Genomic DNA, 13,627 nt, shown 5'->3' on the forward strand with positions numbered 1-13,627 from the left:
GAGCGCGTAGAGACAGAAGTGCACAGTAACTGTGAGCGCGTAGAGACAGAAGTGCACAGTAACTGTGAGCGCGTAGAGACAGAAGTGCACAGTAACTGTGAGCGCGTAGAGACAGAAGTGCACAGTAACTGTGAGCGCGTAGAGACAGAAGTGTACCGTAACTGTGAGCGCGTAGAGACAGAAGTGCACAGTATTTGTGAGCGCGTAGAGACAGAAGTGCACCGTAACTGTGAGCGCGTAGAGACAGAAGTGCACAGTAACTGTGAGTGCGTCCCTACACAGAAAACAAAGCACCAATGACGTAGTTAGAGAACCCAGAGTTTATTAAGAGTGTTTTAAAGACTTACCTACTGGCCCCTGTACCAGCTCCTCTCATAGTAAAGTCCATTACAGTGGATTGAAATTTTCTGAATCAGGACCAAAACATATTTAAAATGAAAATAATCCTAACCTAAAAAAAAAAAAACACCATCTTTTGATTGTTTCAGTTCATACTGTACATTTTAATTTATTATTTTAAGACACAGTTTTTAAAAAAGAGAAGTCTCATCACAGTCTCTGAAGGTTTTGTACAGTTCCAACGTCTGCGGCTGTTTAATGTTTAATCAGTGTGATGAATGAAAAATAGGCGTTTAAATACAGTTTTAATCGCGTCGACCAGAAGTTTTGATGAGTAAAGTGTTTCTGTATCGACTCCCTCTGCAGTTAAAGCTGTGCAGATGGAGCGAAACAAACATGGCGTCATTGGGAAACAAAAGATTCTTAATTTAAAACTTGATGTAATATTTTTGGTGTAGGTTGAGTTTTTAATGCCTTTTGTAATGTTTGACAGCTTAAATGTTTCCTTTCATACCTATTTTTAATAACTTGAGCTGTGCTAATTTGGATTAATGGGGATTATTTCATTGACAGACGTTAATGTACAGGGTTTTTTGGCCACATACAAGTTGAAAAAGACACTGGGTGGACACTTTATGGTACTTGACTTTTCTCATCTCATCTCATCTTCAGCCTCTTATCCGGGGTCGGGTCGCGGGGGCAGCAGCTTTAGCAGGGGACCCCAAACTTCCCTTTCCCGGGCCACATTAACCAGCTCTAACTGGGGGATCCTGAGGCGTTCCCAGGCCAGTGTGGAGATATAATCTCTCCACCTGGTCCTGGGTCTTCCCCGAGGCCTCCTCCCAGCTGGACGTGCCTGGAACACCTCCCTAGGGAGGCGCCCAGGGTTCATCCTTACCAGATGATCCTGAACCACCTCAACTGGCTCCTTTCAACACAAAGGAGCAGCGGCTCTACTCCGAGTTCCTCACGGAGGTTGAACATAAACGTAGCCTAAGTGTACGTTGATAATTGGTCAAAAACATAAGCCAATGCAACTCCATATATAACCGCTAGCTAGCTAACTACCCAGTCGCTAAATTAGTCAACTTTAATCCAGAGCTTCATCCACACACTGTTGAAACAGCATATTTAAAGCACATTGATTTCACAGAATGAGCAGGTTATTTAACATGTTATCGGTCCAAATGGATCAAATTCTGATTTTAAAAAAAAGTAATTTTGTGGAGGTTGTGACGCGCGTAAAAGGTGTTTCTGCTGAATTACAGATATCTCTTTCGCTGTGTACGTCAGTGGGGAAAAGTATTTTTGGGCTGGAGGGCATCATGGGACAGACACCGTATTTGCAGCTGCACTATAGATGAATCTGCTGAGCCATTTGTGTGTTTCACCATTTAGCGGCGCCGCCATTTCTGCAGTAGCGTCTCCGTCCAGTACGCACGCAGTTGAATGGGAGCTTTCATATTAAGTGAACCTTTTCTACTTTTACTTGTTCTTTTTAGGCAGCATTACTTTTGACAACGATGTCTAAGAAGTCGGGAAGAACCAGTGCAATTCTCTGCTGCTCCAACAACAGTGGGAAACTTCAACTTTGGAACAAAACTGAATGAACGACACAAACATTTACCTCATGAAGAGCGCCTCTGTCTGAGGACGTACGGTCTACATCGATTCTCTGGGCGTGCAGATGTTCTCCAGAAGTGGATGAAGAATATTAACAGAGGGACTTTGTTCCCAGCAAGAACAGCGCGCTCAGTCACTCGTCAATCTCACAGTGAACAGCATGAGGCTGCCTAGCTAACACTGCTTAGCTAGCTAGACGCCGTGGTCGCACAGAGTAAATTAACTCCATGTGCTGTTATTGTGAAGTATAACGTAAGTTGCTCTAACTAGGGAAACCTAATGACCACAATGTAAACGTCAAGTAGCTGAGTTAATCAGTGATGGAGGTAAATAATTAAAAGTTCTCTTCATGAGGTGAAGGTTGTAGAAAAGGTTCACTTTTAATGAAAGCTCCCATTCAATCGCGTGGACACTGGGGGGGAGACGCCACAGCTTGTTCACTTCTGATACTTCGCTGGATTCCTCTATTGTCGAAATTGTCTTCAAAGCCTGGCACTAACTAACTAATTAGCTAGCTAGCTGCTCTGGAGACAGATAAGATCGCTAGCTAACTGTAGCGCGCAAGCGGAGGGGAGTGAAGCTAGCTGCTCTTCAGTTTCCTGTTGCTGTTGCAAACAGAATAAAAAACACGTTGAAGTTAAAAAGCCCGGGGAGTCTCCACAGCATGTGATGTTAGCATGTTAGCTCAAAGTACAGTCTCACTGTGCTGCTAGCATTGCTGTACTCTTAGTGTTGCAAATATATTTGACATAACTGATTAACTTCATGTATTTTATGCGTCATTCTCACTGTACTTGAGTTTCTCTCGCGGCTGCTTGAACTGTTTTTGATGTGGTTTGCAGATAAGATACAAAACATGAATTTAAAAACACTGCAGCAGTGCATTGTGGGGAATCTTTGCATCTGAATGTTTAAATTTGCACGGAAATGTGACTTCACCGTCGCGGCGGTCGGGTTTATTCTCGAGTTAAGAAACAGGAAACACACTTCAGTGAGTGTCCGACAGCGAGTTTCCACATAAATCATTCAAACAGCAAATAAAGTCAGAGGCAAAAAAACAAACTCATCACATCTTCTTTTAAGAAATGAATAAAATAAAACAACAAACTTCAAGTAATCCCATCATCATCATCATCATCATCATCATCATCATCATCATCATCATCATCATCGTCATCAGCAGCAGCAGCAGCAGAAAAATAAGAAATACAAAAGCAAAAGAAAAATATCCAACCTAAGAGAAACTCAGGTATTAAAACTATAATAATTTAATAGTAGAAACAACAATAATGCCGTCTTTTATGCCGTTACCAGAAAATAATCAGAAAAGGAAGGAGGTCAGAAAGATGCCATGCATAAAACCAGCGCTGATGAGAGACACAGTTGAATACAAAGTTTCTACTCGATAGAAAGTGATAAGAAGCGCGTTGGTGTGCACGTCGGTGTGCACGTCGTTCAGAGCGGGCCGAGCTTTTCCACCACGGTGACGTCATAGAAAAGTTCATTTACACACATATTGATCTGTTTGATCGTCTGCAGAGGAACGTCTCAGGGTCGGAGACTAAGACGCTCGGAGCCACCGTAGAAGTCGTGCAACAAAAGCAAAATTTAGCTTTAGCGAGGATATTTCTGAACGTAGACCCATTATGCGGTAGATGTAAACAGACTCCAGCTACTCCCTGTCATATGTTCTGGTCTTGTCTGAAACTTCCTTTCTGGTCGTCCTTATTTGAAGTTATCTCTAAGGTTTAAGCTCATAACGTCCCACCTTCTCCATTGGTTGCTGTTTTTGGTTGTTTTTCTGATACAGTGGGATCTGTGCCCCCTGTTCATCTACAGAGGGTCGTTGCCTTCTCCTCCCTGTTAGCGAGACGCTTGATCTCATTTAAATGGAAGGCTGCTGCTCCTCCATCACGCCACCATTGGATTAGAGACGTTATGCAGAATGTTAAGTTGGAAAAAATCAGATGTACCCTCAAAGGATCCATCAGCAGAGTCTGCAAAACCTGGGACCCTCTGTGTCCTCAAATTATAATAATAATCATAATTTGACGGGAATCTCTCGAGTCCTGAAATGTGGATTTAGTGCAGCAGAACATTTTATATAATGTAAACAAACAAGATTGTTGTGTGAGTTTGGATTTGAATAAACAAAATACTGAATTTATTTTAACTTTCAATTAAAAAAAACACATTTTTATTTAATTTTGTGTTTTGTGGTTGTTTCAAAATCAATCAATCAATAATAAATTGTTTTTTCAGTGTGTTTTTTGAACGGCTTTTATCTCTTTTTGCAAATTAACTCTTCATGAACTTGTTCCAAAGCTAAAACTATCTTCTTGGGCCATGAAATGTCGCGGAAAGCTCTGGAAGAATTTTTGTAGCTGGAAAAGACGCCACCTCACCTCTCATCTCATCTCATCTCATCTCATCTCATCTTCAGCCTCTTATCCGGGGTCGGGTCGCGGGGGCAGCAGCTTTAGCAGGGGACCCCAAACTTCCCTTTCCCGGGCCACATTAACCAGCTCTAACTGGGGGATCCTGAGGCGTTCCCAGGCCAGTGTGGAGATCTAATCTCTCCACCTGGTCCTGGGTCTTCCCCGAGGCCTCCTCCCAGCTGGACGTGCCTGGAACACCTCCCTAGGGAGGCGCCCAGGGTTCATCCAGACCAGATGATCCTGAACCACCTCAACTGGCTCCTTTCAACGCAAAGGAGCAGCGGCTCTACTCCGAGTTCCTCACGGATGCTGAACTTCTCCCCCTCTCTCTAAGGGAGACTCCAGCCCCCCTCCTGAGGAAACACATTTCAGACGCTTGTACCCGCGACCTGGTTCTTTGGGTCCTGACCCAGCTTTCATGACCACAGGTGAGGGTAGGAACCAGGACTGAGCGGTAGATCCAGAGCTTTGTCTTCCTCAGCTCTCTTTTCGTCACAACGGTGCGGTAGAGCGACTGCAGCACCGCCCCCGCTGCTCTGATTCTCCGGCCAAACTCACGCTCCATCGTCCCCTCACTTGTGAACATGATCCTGTGGTACTTGAACTCCATCACTTGGGGTCAGGAATCACTTCTGTCAAATTAAAACTTATAATATAATAAAATCAATGACGTCTTTGAGTAATTCTGAGCATTAAAAGCAGGATTTTGTGCATTAATGTCCATTAAATCAGTCACTCGCTGCAGTTCAAAGGCTTGCAGACTTCTACGGTGGCTCCGTGCGAGTGTTTAAAATGTCCCCACAAACACTTTGAGGGTGAAAGCAGTTCCTACTTGAGTTCACATCAGGTTCATATCAACAGAGACCTCACAGGGTTTGTTTTTAGAAGTGGAATCCATTGACACACATGCACACTAAAGAAATCATAAAAAACAACAAGACAATCATAAACCCAACCAGCACTGAAGTGAAACTGCACATTCGATGCTCCTCGGTGCCAAACGGTCGACTGACGTTGGAAACATTAATGTAATGTAAACGATTAAGATAGAAATGCAACAAGAGACGTCAATCTATTCATATTGCATCGAATATGGCTCAGATTTTTCTTTTCTTCTTGGATAAATGCTGCAAAGTCGCGCACACACACACACACACACACACACGCGCACGCACGCACACACACACACACACACACGCACACACACTCTAGTTATGTACATGCTGCAGAGTGAAGGTTGTTTCTGCTGCAGCTGTAATGACTCTTTCAGGTTTGATATGGAATGAGGGTAAATATCTCTCTCACACACACACGCACACGCACACGCACGCAGACGCGCACACGCAGACACACGCAGACACACGCAGACACACCCAGACACACACACACACACACACAAAGAAGCTGCATGTCGGGTCAGGAGTACCAGATACACATTATGAGAAGTTAAAATGTTTGTTTTGCAGCTTGAGAACCAGAAACTGGAGATAATCGTGTTTAAATCGCTGTTTTTTAAATCAGAGTCCGTCCTCCATTATGAACTGTCTGCATCGAGGTTATAGTTGAACTAAAAGTGAGGATGTTTTTCGTATGTGTTTATGACTAAAGATCATTTTTGTCTGTTTTTTCATTCATGAAAACAGTGGATTTTCTTTTTTGTCAGGATATAATTTTTTATTTGATGCAAAAACAGGTGAAAATAATCGTAATTGTCGTAACTGCAGCTTTGTCTCTTGTTAAATCCTGACAAAAAATACAAGAAATGATCCCGACCGCAAATTAAATCAATAAATAATATATATTTATACGTTCATCTGTTTTGACGAAGGTGAAAAAAGTTTTAAAAGGGACAAAAATTCTCTCACTTTCCTCTCAGGATATAATTTCTATTTTATTTTAAGCAAAAACAGGTGAAAATAATCGTAATTGTCGTAACTGCAGCTTTGTCTCTTTTTAAATCCACACAAAACTTCCTTTCACCTGTTTTTTACAGATAAAATTAATAAAAAATGATCCTGAACGACAAATAAATCAATAAATAATACATATTTATACATTTTTCTGTTTTGACGAAGGAGAAAAAAGTAAAAAAAGGGTCAAAAATTCTCACACTTTCCTCTCAGGGACGTTTAAAAGGCTTCAGTCTGTAAAACTAATGTTGAAACCAGATGAATTAGAGCGCTATAATGGTATCAAAGTCCTCCGTTGACCCAGTAACGAAACATGAACGTTACGTAATTTGGTATGAAAGCAGAGATTCATGTGAAAACAAACCGCTGTGATAGAGTCTGGGGACGTCGCTGACACAGATATACGACACTACGTCAGAGTAATGTCTTTGGCACACAGGTTTTATGGGGTAAACACGTAAAAAACTGGAGTATTTATGTTACTTTGATTCTTTCTTACCGCTCTTAAAATGTCCGATCGACACATTTTTTCTTTTTAAACGACCGAACGAAACAACGTGTCTTCGTGAGCGTGAACCCACGACGGCTGCTCCAAAGTGCACTTGCATCCCGAACCGTTAACGATCAACAACTCGGTCAATCGACCACTCAGCACGACCAATAAATAGAATATGAATAAATAAATACAAATAAATAGTTGACCATTCGAATCTCCGCCGCAGCGCCGCCGTGAGCTGGAGCGGTTCCTCCGGTTCGTCCTGTTCGTCTCTCCGTCCGCAGAGAAAAACACAGAGTCTGTTCGGTATTTGTACACTTTTCTCTGTCAGATTCGTCTCCACGGCGAGTGTGTGTGTCCAGAGAGACCAAGTGAGTGTGTGTGTGTGTGTGTGTGTGTGTGTGGGAGCCTCAGACAGCCGTCTCCAAGTCTTCATGGGTGGCAGAAGAAGATGTGCGTTGCTGGCCGTTCAGGAAGGTGGCGAGGTCCGAGTCGCCCTCCGCTTGGTCCGCTGGGGTCTTCCCCTGGTGGAAACACACACACACACACACACACACACACACACACACACACACACACACAAAATCATCTTTTTCAGCACTTACATTCATCAAATAAGCCATCCAGACAGTTTTTGTTTGTGTATCAACGATTAACGGAGAAATCAGGGAGAGTCGCTAACAGCCGGACGTGGCTAACAGTGATTAGCTCGGGGCAGCACGGTGAAGGCATTCAAAGGTCTTTTTTAACCACTAATGCTGCTGAAAATAACAGCAAACCTCTGCAGCAGCATGAGAAGAGTCCCTACACAGAAAACAAAGCACCAATGGGCTCCTTCCTTTGGGATTGACTTTGGTAATCCACTGTAATGGACTTTACTATGAGAGGAGCTGGTACAGGGGCCAGTAGGTAAGTCTTTAAAACACTCTTTTAATAAACTCTGGGTTCACTAACTACGCTGTTGGTGCTTAGTTGTGTGTGTAGGGACTCTTCTCCTGCTGCTGCAGAGGTTTGCTGTTATTTTCAGCAGCATTAGTGGTTAAAAAAGACCTTTGAATGCCTTAACGTTAATGTTTCGTTACTGGGTCATGCAGATTATCTTGCATGGTTCGCCGACTCTTGCTGTTATAAAGTTTATCCTCCATCACTGTTCTTACACCGCGTGTTACACCTTTGCTGTCACCGCGAGGTACATCGTGGTCACTCTCTAGAAGCTACTATCAAATAAAAAAGGGACAAAAAAACCTCAAAAGACAGAGTTTCTGTTGATGATCTGTGGTTTTACGCGTTCACATTACTTTGGTTTAACAGCGTGACGACGGCCTTTAAACAAACAAACAAACAAACGGGCGGGAGGATCCGGCTCTACAGCTGAGGTGAACATGAAACAGTAAAACAAAGCAGACGCACTTTTACGTCTGTCTCTCAGCTCGCTGCACAGATCCCTGCAGGTGCACGCCGTTACTGTTAGGTTCATAAAAAGCACCCGAACAGCGAGAGAGAAGAGTTACGACTGTAGATTCCTACAGATCACATCAGCGCAGACGCCACGCCCTTTTTCTCTGTAGATCATTCGCACGTCAGGCTGAAATGACTCAGCTCGACTTACGGGAAGTGGTTGTGTCTACGGTGAGCGCGGTTACCTGGAAGTTGGTCTTCTCCAGCGACGCCCCGGCTTCCACCAGCAGTCGACACACAGCGTGCTGCTTCTCTGAGGCTGCTTTGTGCAAGGCAGTGTCCCCTCTGCACACACACACACACACACACACACACACACACACACACACACACAATCACACACACACACACACACACACACACACACACACAGACAGACAGGCAAGTCTTGGTGATCAGATAAGGTGCAACGTGCGGTTGTTCCCTGCAGTTAAAGGTTGCTGGTTCAGTGACCGCGCTGACGTAAAACAGAAAGCAAACTGCCGTTGAAAGAAAGCCACAGAGCAGATAACGGTGGATTCAGGCGTGTTTGTTGGCACGCAATGTCTCGCACCACCAGGGCAGGTGATTTTCAATAATATGCTGATAATAAATCTAATTATATATAGAGAGAGATAAAACCTGCACAGAGACGCTGAGCTAAATGAAAAGTAGTGAACGTACTTCTCTCTGTCGGTCAAATCCAGAAGCACCTTGGAGCCTGAAGAGGGAGAAACAGGAGAAGCAGGTTTGAACGTTTTTAAAACAAACAGTTAAAAACAGTGAGGCTGAACACATTAAACAGGCATCATGGTGCTATAACGCTGTAAATGGCGGATTCATGCGGAGACACAGCCAGCTTAGGCTTCGGTGTCTCTGGAGTGTTTTATGTTACGAGCACCAGGGGAAAAGGGTTTGGTTGAGTCCACACATGCTGTGCCGGCAGCCCGCGGACCCTCAGCCGGCCTTAACCCCAGCACCGGGGGTCCTGATCTCGAACCGCCCTGTTACAGGACGTTGGTTCGACCTCAGGTCCAGAACGTAGAGCAGAGGAACAGCATGTGTGGACTCTGACGGTTCATTTCTTGACGTTAGCCGAATCCCTTTAGCATCACGGTTGAGCTGAAGGGCGGCGAAGGTGCATGATGTTGCATCCTTTGGAGTTTCCTTTAAGACAATTTCTCTCACACACGCACACAAACGCACGCACACACACACACACACACACACACACACACACACACACACACACTCACACGCACACACACACGCACACACACACACTCACCCTGTTGCAGTATAAAGCCGACCAGGTCTGCGTGTCTGTTCTGAGCAGCTATGTGTAACGCCGAACATCCTCCAGAGTCTCTCACCAACAAGCTGACGCCGCGGCGCACACACTCCGACAGCTGGACACACAAACGTAGAACACACTTGTAGCTTCGGTGTGTATGAGCGGAAACACTTTGTGATGATACGGTTTGGTTTTTATGGAAAACGGGACCCTTAAATGTAACAATCGCTGGTGAAATAGAAACTGAACAAATTACATTAAAACAGGCTGAGTGTCTACAAATCACAGTGCGTGTGTGTGCGTGTATGTGTGTGTGTGTGTGTGTGTGTGTGATTTAACTTTACCATCGAGAGATCTCCTGTACTGGCGGCTTTCAGCAGCGCTGTGAACACACACACACACACACACACACACACACACACAAACACACACAAAGAGGAATAAATAATATGATTAATAAGTAAATGCTAAAGGTATAGTAAGTGCTATACTACACTGTCACTTTATACCACCACTACATCACTTTATTTATTTATTAATGGTACTGTAACTATCTGCTGCTACACTTACTGTGCTTTAGGAAATGCTGCTACATTTCACTGTGGTTTACTGTAACTGACTTAAGTACGAAATGCTGCTACACTCCACTGTGCCATACTGTCACTTAGTTCTGTAGGAAATGCTGCTACATTTTTAACATTTTTAACACTTATAACTTATCGCTCCTTCTCACTTATTTAGTTTGTACTTATTTTATTTCAATCTGCTGCTAAACTGCACGCTGCGTATTGTTGTATGTTGTATAAACCTACGCTTAACCACAATGTCTGTTGCACTCTGTCACACTTAGTTATTGTTTGTTGCTTTATTTTGATTTGATTGATGTTTTTATGCTTATTGTTACTCTGATCCTTTCCCATCTTTGTACTGAAACTGTTGCACAATCATTTCCCTCGGGATAAATAAAGCTTCTTGAATCTTGAATCTAAATACAAACATGTGGAATAATTATAAGAAACTATATTAATTTTCACATTTATGTTCATTTATTTTAAATTTTATATATATTTTTAATATATTATTTAAGTATTAAGTATTTATTTATGTCACATTGATTGTTGATTTGTTGGTAAAGGCTAAGGAAGGTAAACTTTAGTTTAGTTTACAGACAAAGACATTTTTCTGACTGATAACGAAAGTTGAAAATAAGCAGAAGAGGAAAATAAAAGGAGGAAATAAGTGTGTTGTTGTTTCCAGGGTGTTGTTTTCTGAAGCAAAACTGAAAGTGGACGAACAATAAAACATGTCTGGACGTGTGTGTGAGGAGCATTTAACCGGAGAGTCCCAAACATCTCTGTGACTCATCACAGACGTGAGAGCAAAACAGGTGGTTTTCACGACTCTGCGGATCCTCAGGGAAAAACACACACCGCGCTGAAACAGCTGCCTTTGACTGTGTGTGTGTGTGTGTGTGTGTGTAAATATATCCTCTGACTGGACAGTTTTATACACATTCGTGCACAGAAACGTTCGATATGAAGCTAAAACATGAAGCAGTCCAGTGTATTTCTGTTTGAAAGTGCAACGTTTTAACAAGGAAGTCGTGAAATTACATTTTTTTAATTCGTTTTTTAAGTGAAAATGTTTTAAACGACAGCAACAAACATGTTTTTATACATTTATACAAAGGGATGTGAGTGTGTGTGTGTGTTTGTGTGAGTGTGAGTTTGTGTGTGTGAGTGTGTGAGTGTGTGTGTGTGTGTGTGTGTGTGTGAATGTGTGTGAGTGTGGGTGTGTGTGTGTGTGACTGAGTGTGTGTGTGTCTGGATGCGTGTGAGAGTGTCTGTGTGTGTGTGACTGAGTGTGTGTGTGTCTGGATGCGTGTGAGAGTGTCTGTGTGTGTGTGTGTGTGTGTGAGTGTGAATTTGTGTGTGTGTGTGTGTGTTTTACCTTGTTCCTCGGACGTCAAGGAAACCCTGGAAACAGAAATGACAGAAGCTTGATCGAGTTTCACAGAAAAAAACGTTATTTTCTTACTTTTATTGAATTCTTTACTCGATAAACTCAGAAACTACGGCTGAAGTTCCTCCTCTGACCTGATGAGTCATCGATAATTTGGGATTTAGGGCTCAAACAGTTAGTTGAGTGAATGAATCAGCAACTGTTTTAATGATCTAATAATAATAATAAAGTCATCTTTTAACAACTTTGCTGGTTTCAGCTTCTCAAATGTCACAAATCACACAAATGTGTTAAAACGTCTTTTTTAACCACTAATGCTGCTGAAAATAACAGCAAACCTCTGCAGCAGCATGAGAAGAGTCCCTAAACACACAACAAAGCAGCAACAACGTAGTTAGTGAAGCCAGAGTTTATTAAAAGAGTGTTTTAGGGCGCACTCCCACTGTGCCTCCGTCCCGTGCCCCGTGCTTTAGGGTCCTTGTCCCCCCTCCAGGCCCGTTTGTACTCACACTACCTGGGCCTCGGAGAATGCTTCTTGCTGCCTATACGTCATCACGCCGTAACACGTTACACGCAATGATGACGTCATGGCGATGCGTGGCTTTGTTTCCAGATCTTTCCGTAGACCTCAGAGTTTTTGTGCGTCTTGTCGACTGTTTTTGAATCTTTTCATCGACCAAATATGCAGTAAACACTCCACCTCCGCATCACACCAACGTCAACCTTTCACCACCATTGTTTGAAATGTCCGCGCATGGTCCCTCCTTCTTTTTCTATGTCCCAACAGGCGCACAGGACATGACCTCAGAACCTCCGTAGGCCTCGTACATGTGCAAACGCGCTCTACAAAAGCCCACCTCTCCCAAACGGGCCGTGGACGGTCAGCTGGCCACAGCTAGATGCGGAGCGGTTGCACTCACACTGGTTAAACCCACTAGGCTTTACCCGCAAAACCTGTTTTGGCGCGGTGCGGAAGGACAGTGTGAGTGCGCCCTTAAAGACTTACCTACTGGCCCCTGTACCAGCTCCTCTCATAGTAAAGTCCATTCAAGTGGATTACCAAAGTCATTGCTGCTTTGTTTTCTGTGTGGGGACTCTTCTCATGCTGCTGCAGAGGTTTGCTGTTATTTTCAGCAGCATTAGTGGTTAAAAAAGACCTTTGAATGCCTTCACCATACTGCCCCGAGCTAATCACTGTTAGCCACGTCCGGCTGCGGCTTATTTGATGTTTGTAAGTGCCGAAAAATACCATGGGGTGATTTTACGCCTGAAATTAACTTCAAATTAAGCATAAAAACAATATAATATGATTTGTATCTGCTGACGTACCCGGCAATAGGCTCCACCACCAGATCCGGCATCCCCGCGGTCGACCCCTGGCCCCCCAGCGGGCCCTCGTGGTCCAGGATGAACACCTCGTCCTGACAGATCTCCGTCACAAAGTGGAGGTGCTCCTGCAGACACACGCGTGCACAGATCAGAGGTCGGTAAACGTAGATGTAATATAAATAAGCAGTAAAGTGAGTATATATGGAATAGAGCGGCGTTGTTACCTGCGCCTTGTCGATGCGATAGAAGCGGTCGGCCGATGTGGCTGCAGAGCAGAGACGAGTGCGTGAACAGGAAGCTCTTACACACGTGTGCGTCTGAATAAACTTTATTTAAAACACGTCTCAAACACACCTTTAAAGTGTTTTACGTCACTATCACATCACCTGGTATCATCGTTTACTCTAATGTCCCTTTAAAGCTTAAACACTTTGCGTGTGTGTGAAGAAATAAAGATTTCATCATAACTGTGACACGATAAATGATTATTCAGCACTTTAGTGAAGAGGAGTTATTACAACAAAGGATCTAAAACTATTGGATATTATTTCTATAATGATTATTATTAGATAAACAAATAAATATCTAAAGAAAATACATAAATTAATTAATTTGGAGAAATAAAAAGGGGGAGAAATGCAACATATGTGAAAATATTACGTATTTTTTTATTATAGAAAAACAAATAAATGCAAAATTAAATTGATTAATAAAATAAATAAATAAATAAAAAGGGGAAGACATTCAACAAATATCAAAATAATAATAATAATAGTGTTTTAAATAAAAAAATAACGCA

The 13,627-nt window shown here is 43.0% G+C and overlaps 1 protein-coding gene across 1 annotated transcript in view; it reads right to left on the reverse strand.

The window, feature by feature from the left end:
• Positions 1 to 6,681: 6,681 nt before the first annotated feature.
• The window catches only part of dgki (diacylglycerol kinase, iota), a 90,793-nt gene continuing 83,847 nt past the window's right edge, over positions 6,682 to 13,627 (reverse strand). Inside the window, exons 27-34 of the mRNA XM_083934714.1 lie at positions 13,053 to 13,093; positions 12,829 to 12,953; positions 11,488 to 11,513; positions 9,882 to 9,919; positions 9,532 to 9,652; positions 8,928 to 8,964; positions 8,450 to 8,549; positions 6,682 to 7,330 (exon numbers count right to left, since the gene is read on the reverse strand). Of these exons, the coding sequence (XP_083790840.1) occupies positions 7,217 to 7,330; positions 8,450 to 8,549; positions 8,928 to 8,964; positions 9,532 to 9,652; positions 9,882 to 9,919; positions 11,488 to 11,513; positions 12,829 to 12,953; positions 13,053 to 13,093 (602 nt within the window). The 3' untranslated portion in view covers positions 6,682 to 7,216. The remainder of the gene's footprint in view (positions 7,331 to 8,449; positions 8,550 to 8,927; positions 8,965 to 9,531; positions 9,653 to 9,881; positions 9,920 to 11,487; positions 11,514 to 12,828; positions 12,954 to 13,052; positions 13,094 to 13,627) is intronic.

Source organism: Echiichthys vipera (assembly GCF_963691815.1).
Source record: "Echiichthys vipera genome assembly, chromosome: 20".
Taxonomy (NCBI): Eukaryota; Metazoa; Chordata; class Actinopteri; order Perciformes; family Trachinidae; genus Echiichthys; species Echiichthys vipera.